General features: G+C 36.1%; 1 protein-coding gene across 3 annotated transcripts in view; it reads right to left on the bottom strand.

Annotated features, from left to right (window-relative positions):
* Positions 1–10,172: 10,172 nt before the first annotated feature.
* NET1 (neuroepithelial cell transforming 1) overlaps positions 10,173–13,490 on the bottom strand; it is a 75,909-nt gene continuing 72,591 nt past the window's right edge. For all 3 annotated transcript variants that reach the window (XM_074269416.1, XM_074269417.1, XM_074269418.1), the window contains 2 exons: positions 13,292–13,478; positions 10,173–12,524 (listed from right to left, as the gene is read on the bottom strand). In XM_074269416.1, coding sequence (XP_074125517.1) covers positions 12,118–12,524; positions 13,292–13,478 — 594 coding nt within the window. In that variant the 3' untranslated portion in view covers positions 10,173–12,117. The remainder of the gene's footprint in view (positions 12,525–13,291; positions 13,479–13,490) is intronic.

Here is a 13,490-nt window from a genome sequence, read left to right as displayed (position 1 = left end):
AATTGCCTGTGCCTTGGGGCTTTAAACAATTAGGTTTTGGAGACAGTTCCACAGCATAGAGTGGTTGAAGCAAGAGATAACAGTCTGTAATTTAAAAAAAAAAAAAAAAGCTTTTTACCTAGTGGGGGAAAGGAGAGAATTTCTCTACTGAAGAATCAGTTTTAGAATGCTGGAGGCATACTTGGGGGAGTAGGGAGTAGAGACTGCACCTTCTCCAAAGACGTGCACATAGAAAGGCAACCAGTTGTGGCAAGAAGTAGCTTTAAGAAACATGATTCTGCAAGCAAAAGAAAGGGTTAGCTCTACATTCAAGTGAAAAATGAAGCTTGGCAATAGACAGTTGAGCTGTATGAGGACTCTACTGGGAAAGAAAGGACTTTGAGACAATATAGTTCTAGTTGAGGGAGTTTTGGCCATGTATTTCCCATGTTTATTTCGCTATCATCATATTTTAAGATTATATCCACTCAGCTCCCTAGAACACTGTGTATTTGTGGGAAATGCGCCCTAAGTTTATGGGAGGGATGTTTTACAGTCACTGTTTTCATGCTTAAGTAAATACCTTTACTAAAAAGTAATTGTGTCTATTGACTCACTGTTAATTGAAAGCATACTAACAGGAGTGGTGAGCAATAGGTTCAAGAACCTGGACCACAGGGTATCCTAGAATAGGATTTCTTTACCTTTTTTCATTCATAATTTTGCACATCCAGTTACAGGACCCAACATGGAGTTGTGAACCACAGTTTAAGAAGCTGGGAACTAAAAAACTAAATTAATTATATCCTAGGAACTCCCCTTGCAAAGTTGTAAGCATCGAGTTGGGGCCATAGCTCAAAGGTGGAAATAAATAAAGTGTTGATGTGGATTATCATTATTTCTTAAAAAAAAAAAAAAAAAGAAAGAAAGAAAGAAACTGCTATAAAACAATTGTCACACAAAGAGAAACAAGAAACTTGAAATGGATCCCCATGCCAAGCAAAGAGACATTATTAGAAATGTCACATGCAGTCACACTAGTCTCACTAACTCCCAGTCTCACCACACCCATAACATCTTGACTTTCTCTTCTCAAAATAAAATTAGAAAAGTTACCCAAAAAGGCTTGTCTACACTTGTCTAGGAAAGAAGAGCGCCTCCAAGCCACCCAACCACTCCAGATATGTCTTTGACCTCCTACAACTCCACAATAGTTGTCTTGACCTCGCTCAGGCACTCTGTACTTCTTTCCCTTTCCCTTGTTTTACAGTTACGCATAGCTTCTTGACATTCAAACAATTCTGCTCTGAAGCTAAATCCCAATGGACAGTGATAACCTCTTTTAATTGAGTCCTCATTGATTAACATCCTTCTACCCCATCATCCCTTCCCACCTCATCCTAGAGATTCCTAACCCCACTGTCATTGTTCAGACCTCAATCTTTGCTCCTACTGGATGTTTCCCTATTGCACCCCCTTTCCTCATGTCACACTTAAAAACCACCCATCCTTTCCATTGGGTTCTCTAGAACATCTGCTTGATAGGTTGTAAACTAATTTTCATCTTAAAATTTTTTTCTTTCCTATTCCTTTCTTTTGTCTCACTTGAACTTGGATTCTCCTCCATAGCATTCCTTTTCTATAACTAACTGGATTATTCATTCATACTGAACCTCCTAACTTACTGCTCCCCACTGTCATTTCCAGACTCTCCATTTACCACCATCACTCAGAAACCATTCCTTTGAAGGTCATCCAGTCCAAAATTTCTCACCTACTCAAGTTACTCTTTTCCTTAACTAATTATAATTAAGTGTCCAGCTCACTCTCCTTCTGATCCCTTTCCTCCGCAAATCCTATCCTTCTACTAGAGGACTTCAAAATATATAATATTTCCTCCCCAACCACCCAGTTTTTCAATTTACTTGTCATTTCCTACTCTTCCACCCCCTCCATTAATATACAGACATGCTCAGACTACTGATCTTGCCATCATCAATAAGAGCTCTACCTCCAAGTTCATGAACTCTGAAATTCCTTCATCTGATCATTTCTTGCCCAGTTGTTTTTCAGTTTATTAATTGATGTGGGTTCTTCTTGGCAGAGATAGTGGAGTGTTTTTCCATTTACTTTTCATCATGACAATCTGTTGTCATTCTACCTTCCCCTCTATCTTGTACCTCCAAGAACTGGTTCCTCACTGAAGTAAGGAAATCTTTGTATATCACTCTAATGATCCATTATCCTCTCACCACAATGGCTTTTCTGAACCTTTTATCCCTCTTCAAATCTATAGCTTCTTATTCATCATGCCACAGTGGAGAACTTTGCCTCTAACTTCACAGAAAAAAAAAAAATTGAGGCCATTTGGGGAAAGCTCCCTTTTCTCCTTTCATTTTCTCACACTACCCAGATGCCTTTATTTACTATCTCCTACTTCATCCCTTTTTCACATGAAGAAATGGCCTTTCCCTTTGCAAATCCTTTTAAATGTACTAGTGATCCCATTTCATTTCATCTTCCAGCATATTGCTCTTTCATCCCCACTCTCTTGCTTATCCTTAATCTTTTCTTACCCTCAAGTCATTTATTCTCAAAAAATGCTCACTTGATATGTCCATCTCTGCTATCCTCTTATATCTCTCTTCTCTTTCATGGCTAAAGTCATTAAAAAGGATCTTTGGTATTTCTACTTTCTTTCACTTTCTTTTTAATTCTCTACATTCTGGTTTTTAATATCATTCATTTGAAACTGCTCTGTCCAAAGTTACCAGTCTATCTTAATGGCCCAAGGAGTCTTTTCTTAAACCTTATCCTCGGGTTTTTTGTAGCCTTTAAAATTGTCAATTACCTTTTCCTCAATATTCTCTATTTTGTAGCCTTTAAAATTGATTAATTTTTCCTCAATATTCTCCTGAATTCAAGGCTAGTGCTCTATCCACTGCACCACCTAGCTGCCCCCCCTCAATATTCTCTAAGGAGATCCTTTGGTCTTCTTCCCATGAATATCACATAGATCTGACCTGACTCTTCTATTTCACTTGGGATTTGTCACCTTTATACATCCAGACAATTCTATAATGTATTTATTTTAATACTTTCTTCTTACCTCTAGTAAGGAGGTAAGAAAAACTGGAGACAGTCTTTAACTGTCTAGTGGAAACCTTGAACTGTAGTTCTACAGATAATGCTAACCTCAATATGTTTAGAACTAAAAGAATTATCTGTCTCCCCTTCCCTAAAAAACAAACAAACAAACAAACAAACAAACAAAAAAAACCCTCTCCTCTTCTTATCTTCCCTACTGCTATCTTTATTTGGGTGAAAACTGTTGCATAATAGTTCTCATATAGCTTCTGGGTGTATCAACTGCTAAATGCAGCAGATTGCTATTGCATCATAAGAAATGATGAAAGGGACTGCTTGAACTGATGCAGAGTGAAGCAAGCAGACCCAGGGGAACAATTTGCCCAAGAATAGTAACATTATAAAGAAAACAATTTTAAAAGACTTAAGAATGCTGATGAGTGCAAAACCCAACAATATGTTCAGAGAATCTTTGATGAAGAATCTTATCTATCTCCTGACAGAGGGAATAGACTCAAAGGGAAGAAAAACATTTTGGAATGGCCAATATATGAATTTACTTTGCTTGAGTATGCTTATTTGTTACAAAGTTCTCCTCCCTCTCCCACCTCATCATTTTTTTAGAGTGGAAGCTTAAGAGGGGAAAAGGTTAGGAATAATGATGAAAACAACAAATTAGTTCAGAAGGAAGCACAGATAAGCCAGATACTTTTGAAAGTAATTTGTAGAATTTATTACATATATTTATATATATATAAAGCAAACAGTATGAAGTGGAGATTCACAGTTTCATATATAATCTAAAGACAAACAAGAATCGATAAATGCATCAATGGAATAAGCACATCTTCAAAGGACTCATGATAAAGCATGGTATCCACCTTATAATACGTAAATGGACATATGGTACAGACACACATGGCAACTGGTTGGATTTGTCTTTAAATTGGGGGTGGGTAGGAAGAAGGGATTTACAATAGTGATATTCCCCCATAGAATTTCCACAGAGAAAAAAGTTCAGAAGACAGATAAGCATAAATTTTGGAAATAGCATGTAGAGTTTATTTTGTTTGCCCCCGTCTTCCTCTTCCCTCCCCTCCCCCTCCCCCAAGGAAGGAGTATAAAATGGAAATTCTGTTTCTTATAGAATTTTGTTTCTATTCTGCTTCATCTCCTTTTTGGATGTTTAAACTCAGAATAAAAGATGCATAGAGAACTAATACAAATACGTAACACCAAAACTTATCACCAAATACAAATTAACAACCACATGAAAGATTATTCCAAATCACCAATAATAAGAAATTCAAATCAAAACAACTCCGAGGATTCACTTCACAATTTGCATATTGGCAAAGATGACAAGATATGGGGTTAATTAATATTGAGGAGGGTGATAGTAAACTAATGCACTCTTGGTGGAACTGAGAATTGAAATTATGCTTTCAGAAAGGATGTGCTCCATATCCTTTGGTCCAGAGAGCTCATTATGAGGTTACCCAAGCAGATCAAAGATAGAAAGGAACGAAATGAATCCAGGTATTTATAGCAGCAATTTTTGTAATAATGAAATAAAAACAAAGTAGATGCTTGCAACTGGGGAAAGACTCAACAATGTGGCATGTGAATATGGTAGTATATTACCATGCCATAAGAAATAAATATGAAGAACATAGGAAAGACTTAATTGAACTGGTGTGAAATTTAGCAAATAAGTAAGCAATACAACAACAATGTAAATGGATAGAAGAATAACAAAAATCAAAACTGAATGCAGTGTAAAAATATAAACTAAGGTTGGTTCTCTAAAAGACATATGACAAAATACTTTCCTTTTCTTCTCTGCAGAGATGGGGGATTATTGATGAGGAATACTGCATATAGAGTTGGATTTGATTTGCTGCATTGATTAGTTTTGCTCACCTTTTAAAAAGTCTTTGCTATAAAACTAGAATGTTTCTCTGTGTGGGAAAGGGGAAAGGATCTACTGGGAAATGAAGGTAAAATAAAAACAAAAAAACAGATAAAAAAAATCTTAAATGTCACCTCTACTTTGAAATCTTAAGTTAAATGTGGCCATTATTTGTAAAAATATCTTCTGGTTAGCATACCAGGGTATTTTAAAAGTTCAACAATAATTTTAAACTCTTTGTTGAGAGATAACTGTGAAATATTCATGTGGAGAAAATGCCAAGTGTAAGTAATCTTTTTAGCTAAAAAGTTCTTTGGAGGTTTTTGGTTTGTTTTGGTAACCTTTCAAATACTACACAGTAAAGTGTTTGTGCTTTTCTTAATACACGAGCCTAGAACTCTGAAAATGTTTTTGTGATATATTGCATATCTCTTTCTCAAATGTTTTTCAAATGCATATCTTAGTGTTCCTATGACTTGTTTCATGAATTTGGGGGTCCAGTTAAATTTGGAAGTATTGAAACCAAGCCGATAATCTCTCAATCGAATGAATCTGCAATGTCGCTATTTGGAAGTTCCCTCAAAAGATTTCAAACATTTATTAAGTATTTACCATATGAAAGTTACTATGGAGACATGAAGGATACAAAGAAAAATACAAAAAAGAATCAGTTCCTGCCATCAAGGAGTTAATATTCCCATTGAGGGAGACAACAGGAACATAAATATACCCAGAATATATACAAAATTCAAATGAAAGGACCTTCAACCAAGAGTCAGAAGACCTGAATTGTTGTTCTACATCAATCTCCAACTAACTGGCTGATCTTGGGCAGTGTCCTTAGTTACCCTCTTCCCTGACACTGTCAACATCCTGATGCAGGGCACTTATTAATCATACTAGGATGATTGCAATAAGTTGCTAGCTGGTCTACCTGCCATAAATCTCTTCCCACTCCAGTTCATTCTCCATTTCACTACTAAAGTGATTTATCTAAAGTACAGGTCTGATCACGTTACCCATAATAAACCCCAATGGTTCCCTGTGACTTCTAAGATCAAATACAATTATCCTCTATTAGGCATTGAAAGCCTATTATAACTGACTGGGTCACAGCCCCAACTTGCCTTATCAGGCTCCTTACATCTTATTTTCTACCACAGATTCTTTGATCTGGTGACCCTGGCATCCATGAAAAAGACCTCCATCTTTTGACTTGCTCCAGGCTTTTCCTCCATCTTCCATGCTTAGAATGTTCTTTTCACGTCAGCCTTTAGCTTCCTTCCTTCCTTCCCAGATAAAATCCCACCTTCTACAGGAAGCCTTTCCAAATCTTTCTGAATTCTGATGGCCTTCCTCTGTTGATCATTTCCAATTTATTGTGCATAGATCTTGTTTATAATTATTTGCATATTGTGTCCCCCATTAGATGGTGAGCTCCTTGAGGGCAAGAAATGTCTTTTGTCTTTTTGGTTTTGTATTCCCAAAGCTTAGCATAGTGCCTTGCATATAGTAAGCACTTAATAAATGCTCATCAATTGAAGGGAAATAAAGTCCAAGTCCCTACTGTAAAAAAATTAAGGGGATCGTGAAAGTGCTTTAAATATTATATATGAAGTGCCATAGTTTGTAAAAAGTGATATGATCATAAAAATATAGTTGGAGAATCAGTGGGATTCTCAACCTTAATACTTGGAGATTGTGATTGAAACAGTTCTGACACAAACTTTTCCAGCTGCTTTTGATTGATTTTGTGGGAAGGAAGGTTGAAGTTTCGAAGACTGAAAGATTCATATAAGCTCCTTTCCATAGGAATTTAGACTGTTATAGAACAATTACTTTTCCCATCCTCTTTTTAAAAGACAAAAACTGAAAAAACAAACAAAAAACCTCCAACCTCCAGACTTTTTTATTCTTCAAATGCTTATCAACAGAAAGAGGATCTTTTTCTGGATTTTCTGGAAGGTAGTTTTCATGAATCCATACAACTAGGTCTTTATACTTTCTGTTTCATTTGAAATGTTATCACCAGGTGATAAAACTCCTCTCTTTACTAACTGCTCAGCTGAAATTCTGAAACAAATGGAGATGCTACACAATAACTGGAAGTATGTTATAGTACAGTACTGGTGGAGCTATGAATTAGTCCAACCAGTCTGAGAAACAACTTGGAATTAGACTCAATACATGACTAAGATATCTATTCTAACCTATTAAAATTTTAAAATGCACTAAGACTTTTGGGATATTTTGTATATAAGTTCCTATGGTTGGCATCAGTTGTTTTGGCTTCATTTTTTTTCAGTGGGGTAAATAAACCAACTTGGGCTTACCATAGTATTTTGTGGAGTTTACAGACCTAGTCTGAAGCTAATGACTAGGAAAATTTGATTTTAATTTTCCTTTGTTGAAACATCTTGTCTATAATTATTTCAAGAAGTAAAACAATGTATAAGAGCAAAAGTGAAAAAGGGTAATGATGAGTGGGAGATAATTTTTAAAGATTAACATCGATCAGATGGCTATAGGGTATTTTAAAACATTACGATAAATATTAAGCAGTTGTGTTCTAGAAACTGTGCTAGGTATTGAACATGTAAAGCCCCAAATATAGCTGCCCTGAAGTATTCTATTGGGTGGAAAAAGACACATGTAGAAAATTAAATCCCATTGGGAAGCACGAATGTTAAAAATATGTCTGTGTATGTGAATACATGTCATAAGGGCTAGTTTTAGTTGAATCTTTTGGAAATATGGAAGGGATTTATTTCTATATATTCATGTGACTGAAGGGCTTGTATTGGGAGGTGAAGAGTGCCCTGATTGGCTGGTTAGCCACAAGATTCAGGGGATCTAGGAAAAGACAGTTTCTGGTCGAGGTCTCTTTGTTATGGCTCTCCAGGTGAGTTGATGACACCAGAAAGGACAGGGCAACAGCAACAGGGCAGGATTTAACTAGGAATATTTTGCGAGTGCCTGGGGGCTTTCACATCTCTGTTCTTCTAGATCTTATGTAAATGAATGACCCAGGATGAGAGTTCAGTGATCTTGTGAGTTTCAGAAGGTCTAGAAGTGGCGCTGGGCAATGGCAGGGGAAGGTGCTGGCAATGGCAGGGGAGGTGCTGCCATTGGCAAGTTTGGTTGCACATGAGACACCCCCCCCCCCCAAAAAAAAAGACCACATTGAACTGTTTGACTGGAAAGTATCCAGCAGCATCATGAAATGTGAAATGCTCAATTAGCAGTATTGCACGACTGCTGGATGTTCAGGAGATGCTCAGAACAGTTCCTCTGTCTGATATACTAAGTAATTGCTAAGGGCAGGACAACGGCAACTAAGGAAGATTGATTCAGTTTTCTATTGGAGAGGTACCTGAGATAAACTTTGAAGGAGCTTGGTATTCTTGGAGGGGAAGAAGTGCATCAAATGTCCAGTGAAGGGGGATGGACTGTCAGGTACAGGGAGTTTCACTGTGCATTACAGCAACCCTCTTTCAGTAATGTAGAACATAATAAAGAATTTTAATGTGAGTTTACTAACTTCCCAAATGCTACATTTAAAAGATTCCACCTTTTGTACTGGCTCAAAAAATAGTATGGCTAAAATTATTTTAAAAATATAAGGGATGTGCCAGTTTGGAATCAGATCATGAGGAGCCAAAGAGAGGTATTTGTATTTTACTCTGAAGGTAAGATTCTCAAGCAGCAGTGACATGGTTACACCTTGTTTTGTAAATATCAAGTTGGCAGTGGATGGGAAAAACAGATCAATTAGTCCGACAGTCTAAGCAAGAGATGAGGAGGTCTAATATAGAAATCAGGTAAGAAATTAAAAAAAAAAAGGGGGGGGGCCTGACATGAGATATACATCATGAAGATGGAATCAATAAGACTTGGCCATTTTTGAGAGCGAGGGTTAAGAGGGAAAAATTGTGTCTGACTCCAAGGTTGAGAACTTAGGAAGATGGAAGAATAATGCTCTCACCAGAAACAAAGACATTAAGAACAGTAGAGGACTGGGAGGGGATGGAGAGGAAACAGAGAAAGTAAGCTCTGTTTCAAGCACGCTGAATTGGGGATGACTACAGAATCCCAGCTGGGGATGGAGATTAGGGTTGGATATGTGGACCTAGGAGACACTTGCATAGAGAAGATAGCTGAACCCATTCATTGTATTAGGAATGGATCCAATGGGACTATAGTGAGAAGGCAGCCCAAAACAGAGCCTTTCTGGTACACTCATGCACAGAGGCAGAACAAGAATAACAGAAACCTGATAAGGAAGGCCAAATAGGTGGGACAGAACCAGAAGGGATCAAACACAAGGGAGGAAAGATACTTTAGGAGGAGAAGGTGGTCAACATTGTCAGAGAAAGACTGAGAAAAAGCCAAAGCTGTCAACTAAAGCAATCACTGCTAACTTTGGGAAGGTTAGTTTCAGGTGATTGATGAGTTCAGAAACCAGATTTCAAGAAATTGAGGAATAGGAGGTGAAAAAGTAGAGAAAAACAGCATAAAAAGGACTTTTTCTAGAAGTTTGGCTGTGAAAGAGAAGAGAAATAAAGGTTCACTTCAAGGGAATAAAGTAAAGATTTTTTAAAAGGATGGAAAATATTTGAACACTGAGGAACTAATGACCAAGAAAAATTGAAAGAGAAGATAATGGAAAAGGAAAACCCCCAGAAGAGATAGGAGGGAATGGAATCAAGAACACAGTAGAAGGGATAGCATCTGTAAGAAAGTGCGACCTGGGGGCAGCTAGATGGCATAGTGTATAGAGCACCAGCCCTGGTCAGGAGGACCTGAGTTCAAATTTGGCCTCAGACACTGAACACTTCCTGGCTGTGTGACCCTGGGCAGGTCACTTAACCCCAATTGCCTCAGCAAAAGGAAAAAGAAAAAAAAAAAGAAGATGCAAAGACTGGGAGATGATGCTGAGATGATTTGGAGTACAGAGTTGTAGGAAAAAGAGGACTTAGGATAGAGAACCTCATTTTTTTCCCAAAGAATTTTGTTAAGATCTTCTGCTGAGAGGGAGAGGATGGAGTGATGCAGGCAATTTGAAAAGAAGCAAACTTTTTCAATACATCAACATGCCCTATATTTACACTATACAACACATATATATATATATAGTATACACACACACACACATATATATATATATGTATAGAAATATACATATACAAGAAACTTTTGGGGTGAGTTTGTGGTTTTTTTAATAGTATAAATCATTTATACAGACACCCCCTCACTTGGTTTCATGTATTTACAAAATTTTCCAACTCTTTTTTTCCATCGCAAAAGCTGTGATTAAAATTTTAGCCAATGTAGGGATGTGCCAGACATATTTTTTCAACAGATGGAAAGCAAAACTCTAATTACTTTTTGAGATACTTTAACCTGGAAACATTCTGGAAAGACCTCCCAAATCTATTCCCTGTGATATTAAGCCACTAAAATAATACCACTAGCTAACTTTGTCAAGATTTAATTTTCTTGTCACTTCTTTTCTTATTCACTATTCTTAACACCTTGCAAATAAAGTTCATCTCCCTCCAACCCTCTTCAACTTGCTTTAGACCTGCTTTGGTTTGTCTCAGAACTTTATTCCTTTACATTCTGACAGAGACCAGCTATTTTATTTTGAGACAAAACTACTCCCTTTTTCCTTTTTGAAACTTATTGATCTGACCTTTTCCTCTCTCTCTCTCTCTCTCTTTTTTTTTTACACTAAAGACTTTCACTGTGCATTATAGCAACCCTCTTTCAGTAATGTAGAACATAATAAAGAATTTTAATGTGAGTTTACTAACTTCCCAAATGCTACATTTAAAAGATTCCACCTTTTGTACTGGCTCAAAAAACAGTATGGCTAAAATTATTTAAAAAATATATATATATGTATACACACACATATATACACATATTTTAAGACATGGAAAGTCAAACTTTAAAGAAACTCCAACTTGGAAAAACCATCAAATATTTTTAAAAATAAAGAAAATCCTTAGCAGTACTCTACTGTACAATGGGGGAAAAAAAAGAGTAAATAATTGGCAGGTTATGTGAATGAAAAATGAATAATGTGCAGTAAAAAAAAACTCCAAAGAGTTCCAGTTAAAATAGAAACTATCAAATTACTTGGTCTGTTTTTCAAAGAATTTCTATTTCAATTCAGATTTTAGAATTTCTTTAGTATAGAAATATACTATGCAGATTTTAAGTGCCTGTGTAAAAAACTCAAATTTTAAGAAAAGGTCAGTTGCAAGGTTTGTGGAAAAAATACTGGTAAAGAAGTAGCATAGGGGCAGCTAGGTGGTGCAGTGGAGGACCCGGGTTCAAATTTGGCCTCAGACACTTAACACATCCTAGATGTGTGACTCCAATTGCCTCAGGGAAAAAAAAAAAAGGAGTAGTATCTGCAGGGCAAGCTAGATGATGTAGTGGAAAAGAACCCTAGCCCTGTAGCTGAGTTCAAACCCTGCCTCAGACATGTAACACTTCCTAGCTGTGTAATCTTGAACAGATCACTTAATCCTAATTGCCTCTCAAAAACAAAAATAAAAGAATTAGTATTTGCAAAGTTATGAGTTTTGTTGACATTTCAAATATCACTGTTGGTATCAAGAAGCCATAGTAGATTTTTTAAAATTTATTTTTCTTGTTTTTCCCTCCCCTTAGTCTGTGTTTTCTTTCACAACAATTCTTTCTAATACAAAAATGTTTTGCTTGACTGCACATGTATAACATATCAAATTGCTTGCCTTCTCACTGGGAGAAAAATGGTATAGAAGAAGAATTTGGGACTCAATTTAAAAAAAAAAAAGGCTAAAAATTGTTTTTACATGTAAATGAGAAAAATGATAGGAAAAAAAAAGTCACAGGAGATTGGAACTCATTAACAATCTATCTTTTAAATTTCTAATCTAATTATGCCAAGCTTTAAAAATGTCTGATTTGTTGGATAAATTAAGAAATTATAAATTCCATATTCTTTAAAAAACAGACCTTAGTTTAACAAAGTTATTATGATACCAGTAGCTGCCATTAAAAAAAGTCATCCTAACATGTTCACATTGCATGAAAGGAAAATATACATATGTATAGTCTTTTCTTCAGTTGGTACATGGTCCCATTTATACCAAAGTCTCTTTCCTTTTATCATTCGGTTGGGCCTTCTCTTGTGCTTTTTGGGACCCAGATTGTATTCGGTATGGTTTTATACCTGTGGAGTCTTCATTTATAGCTACACAGGAAGCATATTCTGGAGAATTTTCATCCACTTCTAGAGGAATGAGACCAGAAAGTGTTGATGATTTCCTTTGAGCCTTGATGTGTGATGCCAAAGTGTTGTTCTTTTCACATCCCTTATTGAGCTCTGACAAACCCTTAAATTCTGTTGGGCTGGTTGTCTGATGAAAGGGGGCAATGGCAGTTCGGATACAATTGAACCACTGCTGCTTATGGAAGACATCGTTAGCTTGTAAAGTGTGGGACTGCCCTGGCAAAGGATCTCGGAAACGAACTCTGAAGATATTTTTAGCTGGAAAAAAATTTAAAAAAAGGAAAGGAAATTTTATTTTTAAAAAAGAGATTATACCAGTAAAAAAAGTCAGATTGTGACCAACAACCTTACTTCCCTTAAAAGATTTTATAGGCACACAAGGAAATTTGGAGACTTAAATTTTCTACCCTTTTCACATTTATCAATATCAAAACACTAATGGATGCTGGATATGTATTCATTATAAATTTCAAAAAGTACAAACATAAGAATATTTACAGTCTTTAACTATTTGCTTCTACTTGAAGTCTGGCTTAATTTCTGTAATATCTAGGGTTTTTTTTGTTTTTTTTTTTTAAAAGATCTGATGAAGCAACTTCTTCTACTACAGCAAACTAGTACTTCATCTGAAATACAGGTTTCCCAGTATGATATCTTCCTGATGCCAAAGCCAGTTCTCCCTTTCACTTTTGAAATGTTACACCATTTCATACCATACAAAATGGTTTTATTTTGAACATCGAGGGAAAAAATGTTTTTCTAGAACAAAGAAACTTTGGGTCATGCTTTGATGAACTGCAAGAAAAGATGCTACACACCACATCTCAGCACCAGACCCCATTTAGAATGATTTAAAGTTAATTAGCTCAGTTATCTTTAATCAGCAGTATTTGTCTACACTTAGTGATCTAACAACTTATGCTTACAAAAGAAACCCAGGGATTTAATTTATTTAAATCTCTAAAAAACTCATCCATATATTAACAAAATGAAATATCTAAAACTTTATTTATTTTTTTTTTTACCTTTGTCTGAGTTGCTAAAAGCACCTCTAAATGAACCTCCCATTCTCACATCACCATCCTGTAGGTCCTCTAAAACTAACTCCTGGACAGGAATAGGTTGGCGGTAAACTTGGTAAGAGTGGCGTTCATTGCGTATGACAGGACGAGTCAAAACAAGGATGTCTTGAAACAAGAAAATATAGAGTTTCTGGGGAAATGA

Source organism: Sminthopsis crassicaudata, chromosome 5, assembly GCF_048593235.1.
Source record: "Sminthopsis crassicaudata isolate SCR6 chromosome 5, ASM4859323v1, whole genome shotgun sequence".
In the NCBI taxonomy this organism is placed as follows: Eukaryota; Metazoa; Chordata; class Mammalia; order Dasyuromorphia; family Dasyuridae; genus Sminthopsis; species Sminthopsis crassicaudata.
This window is presented reverse-complemented; position numbering and strand designations above follow the sequence as displayed.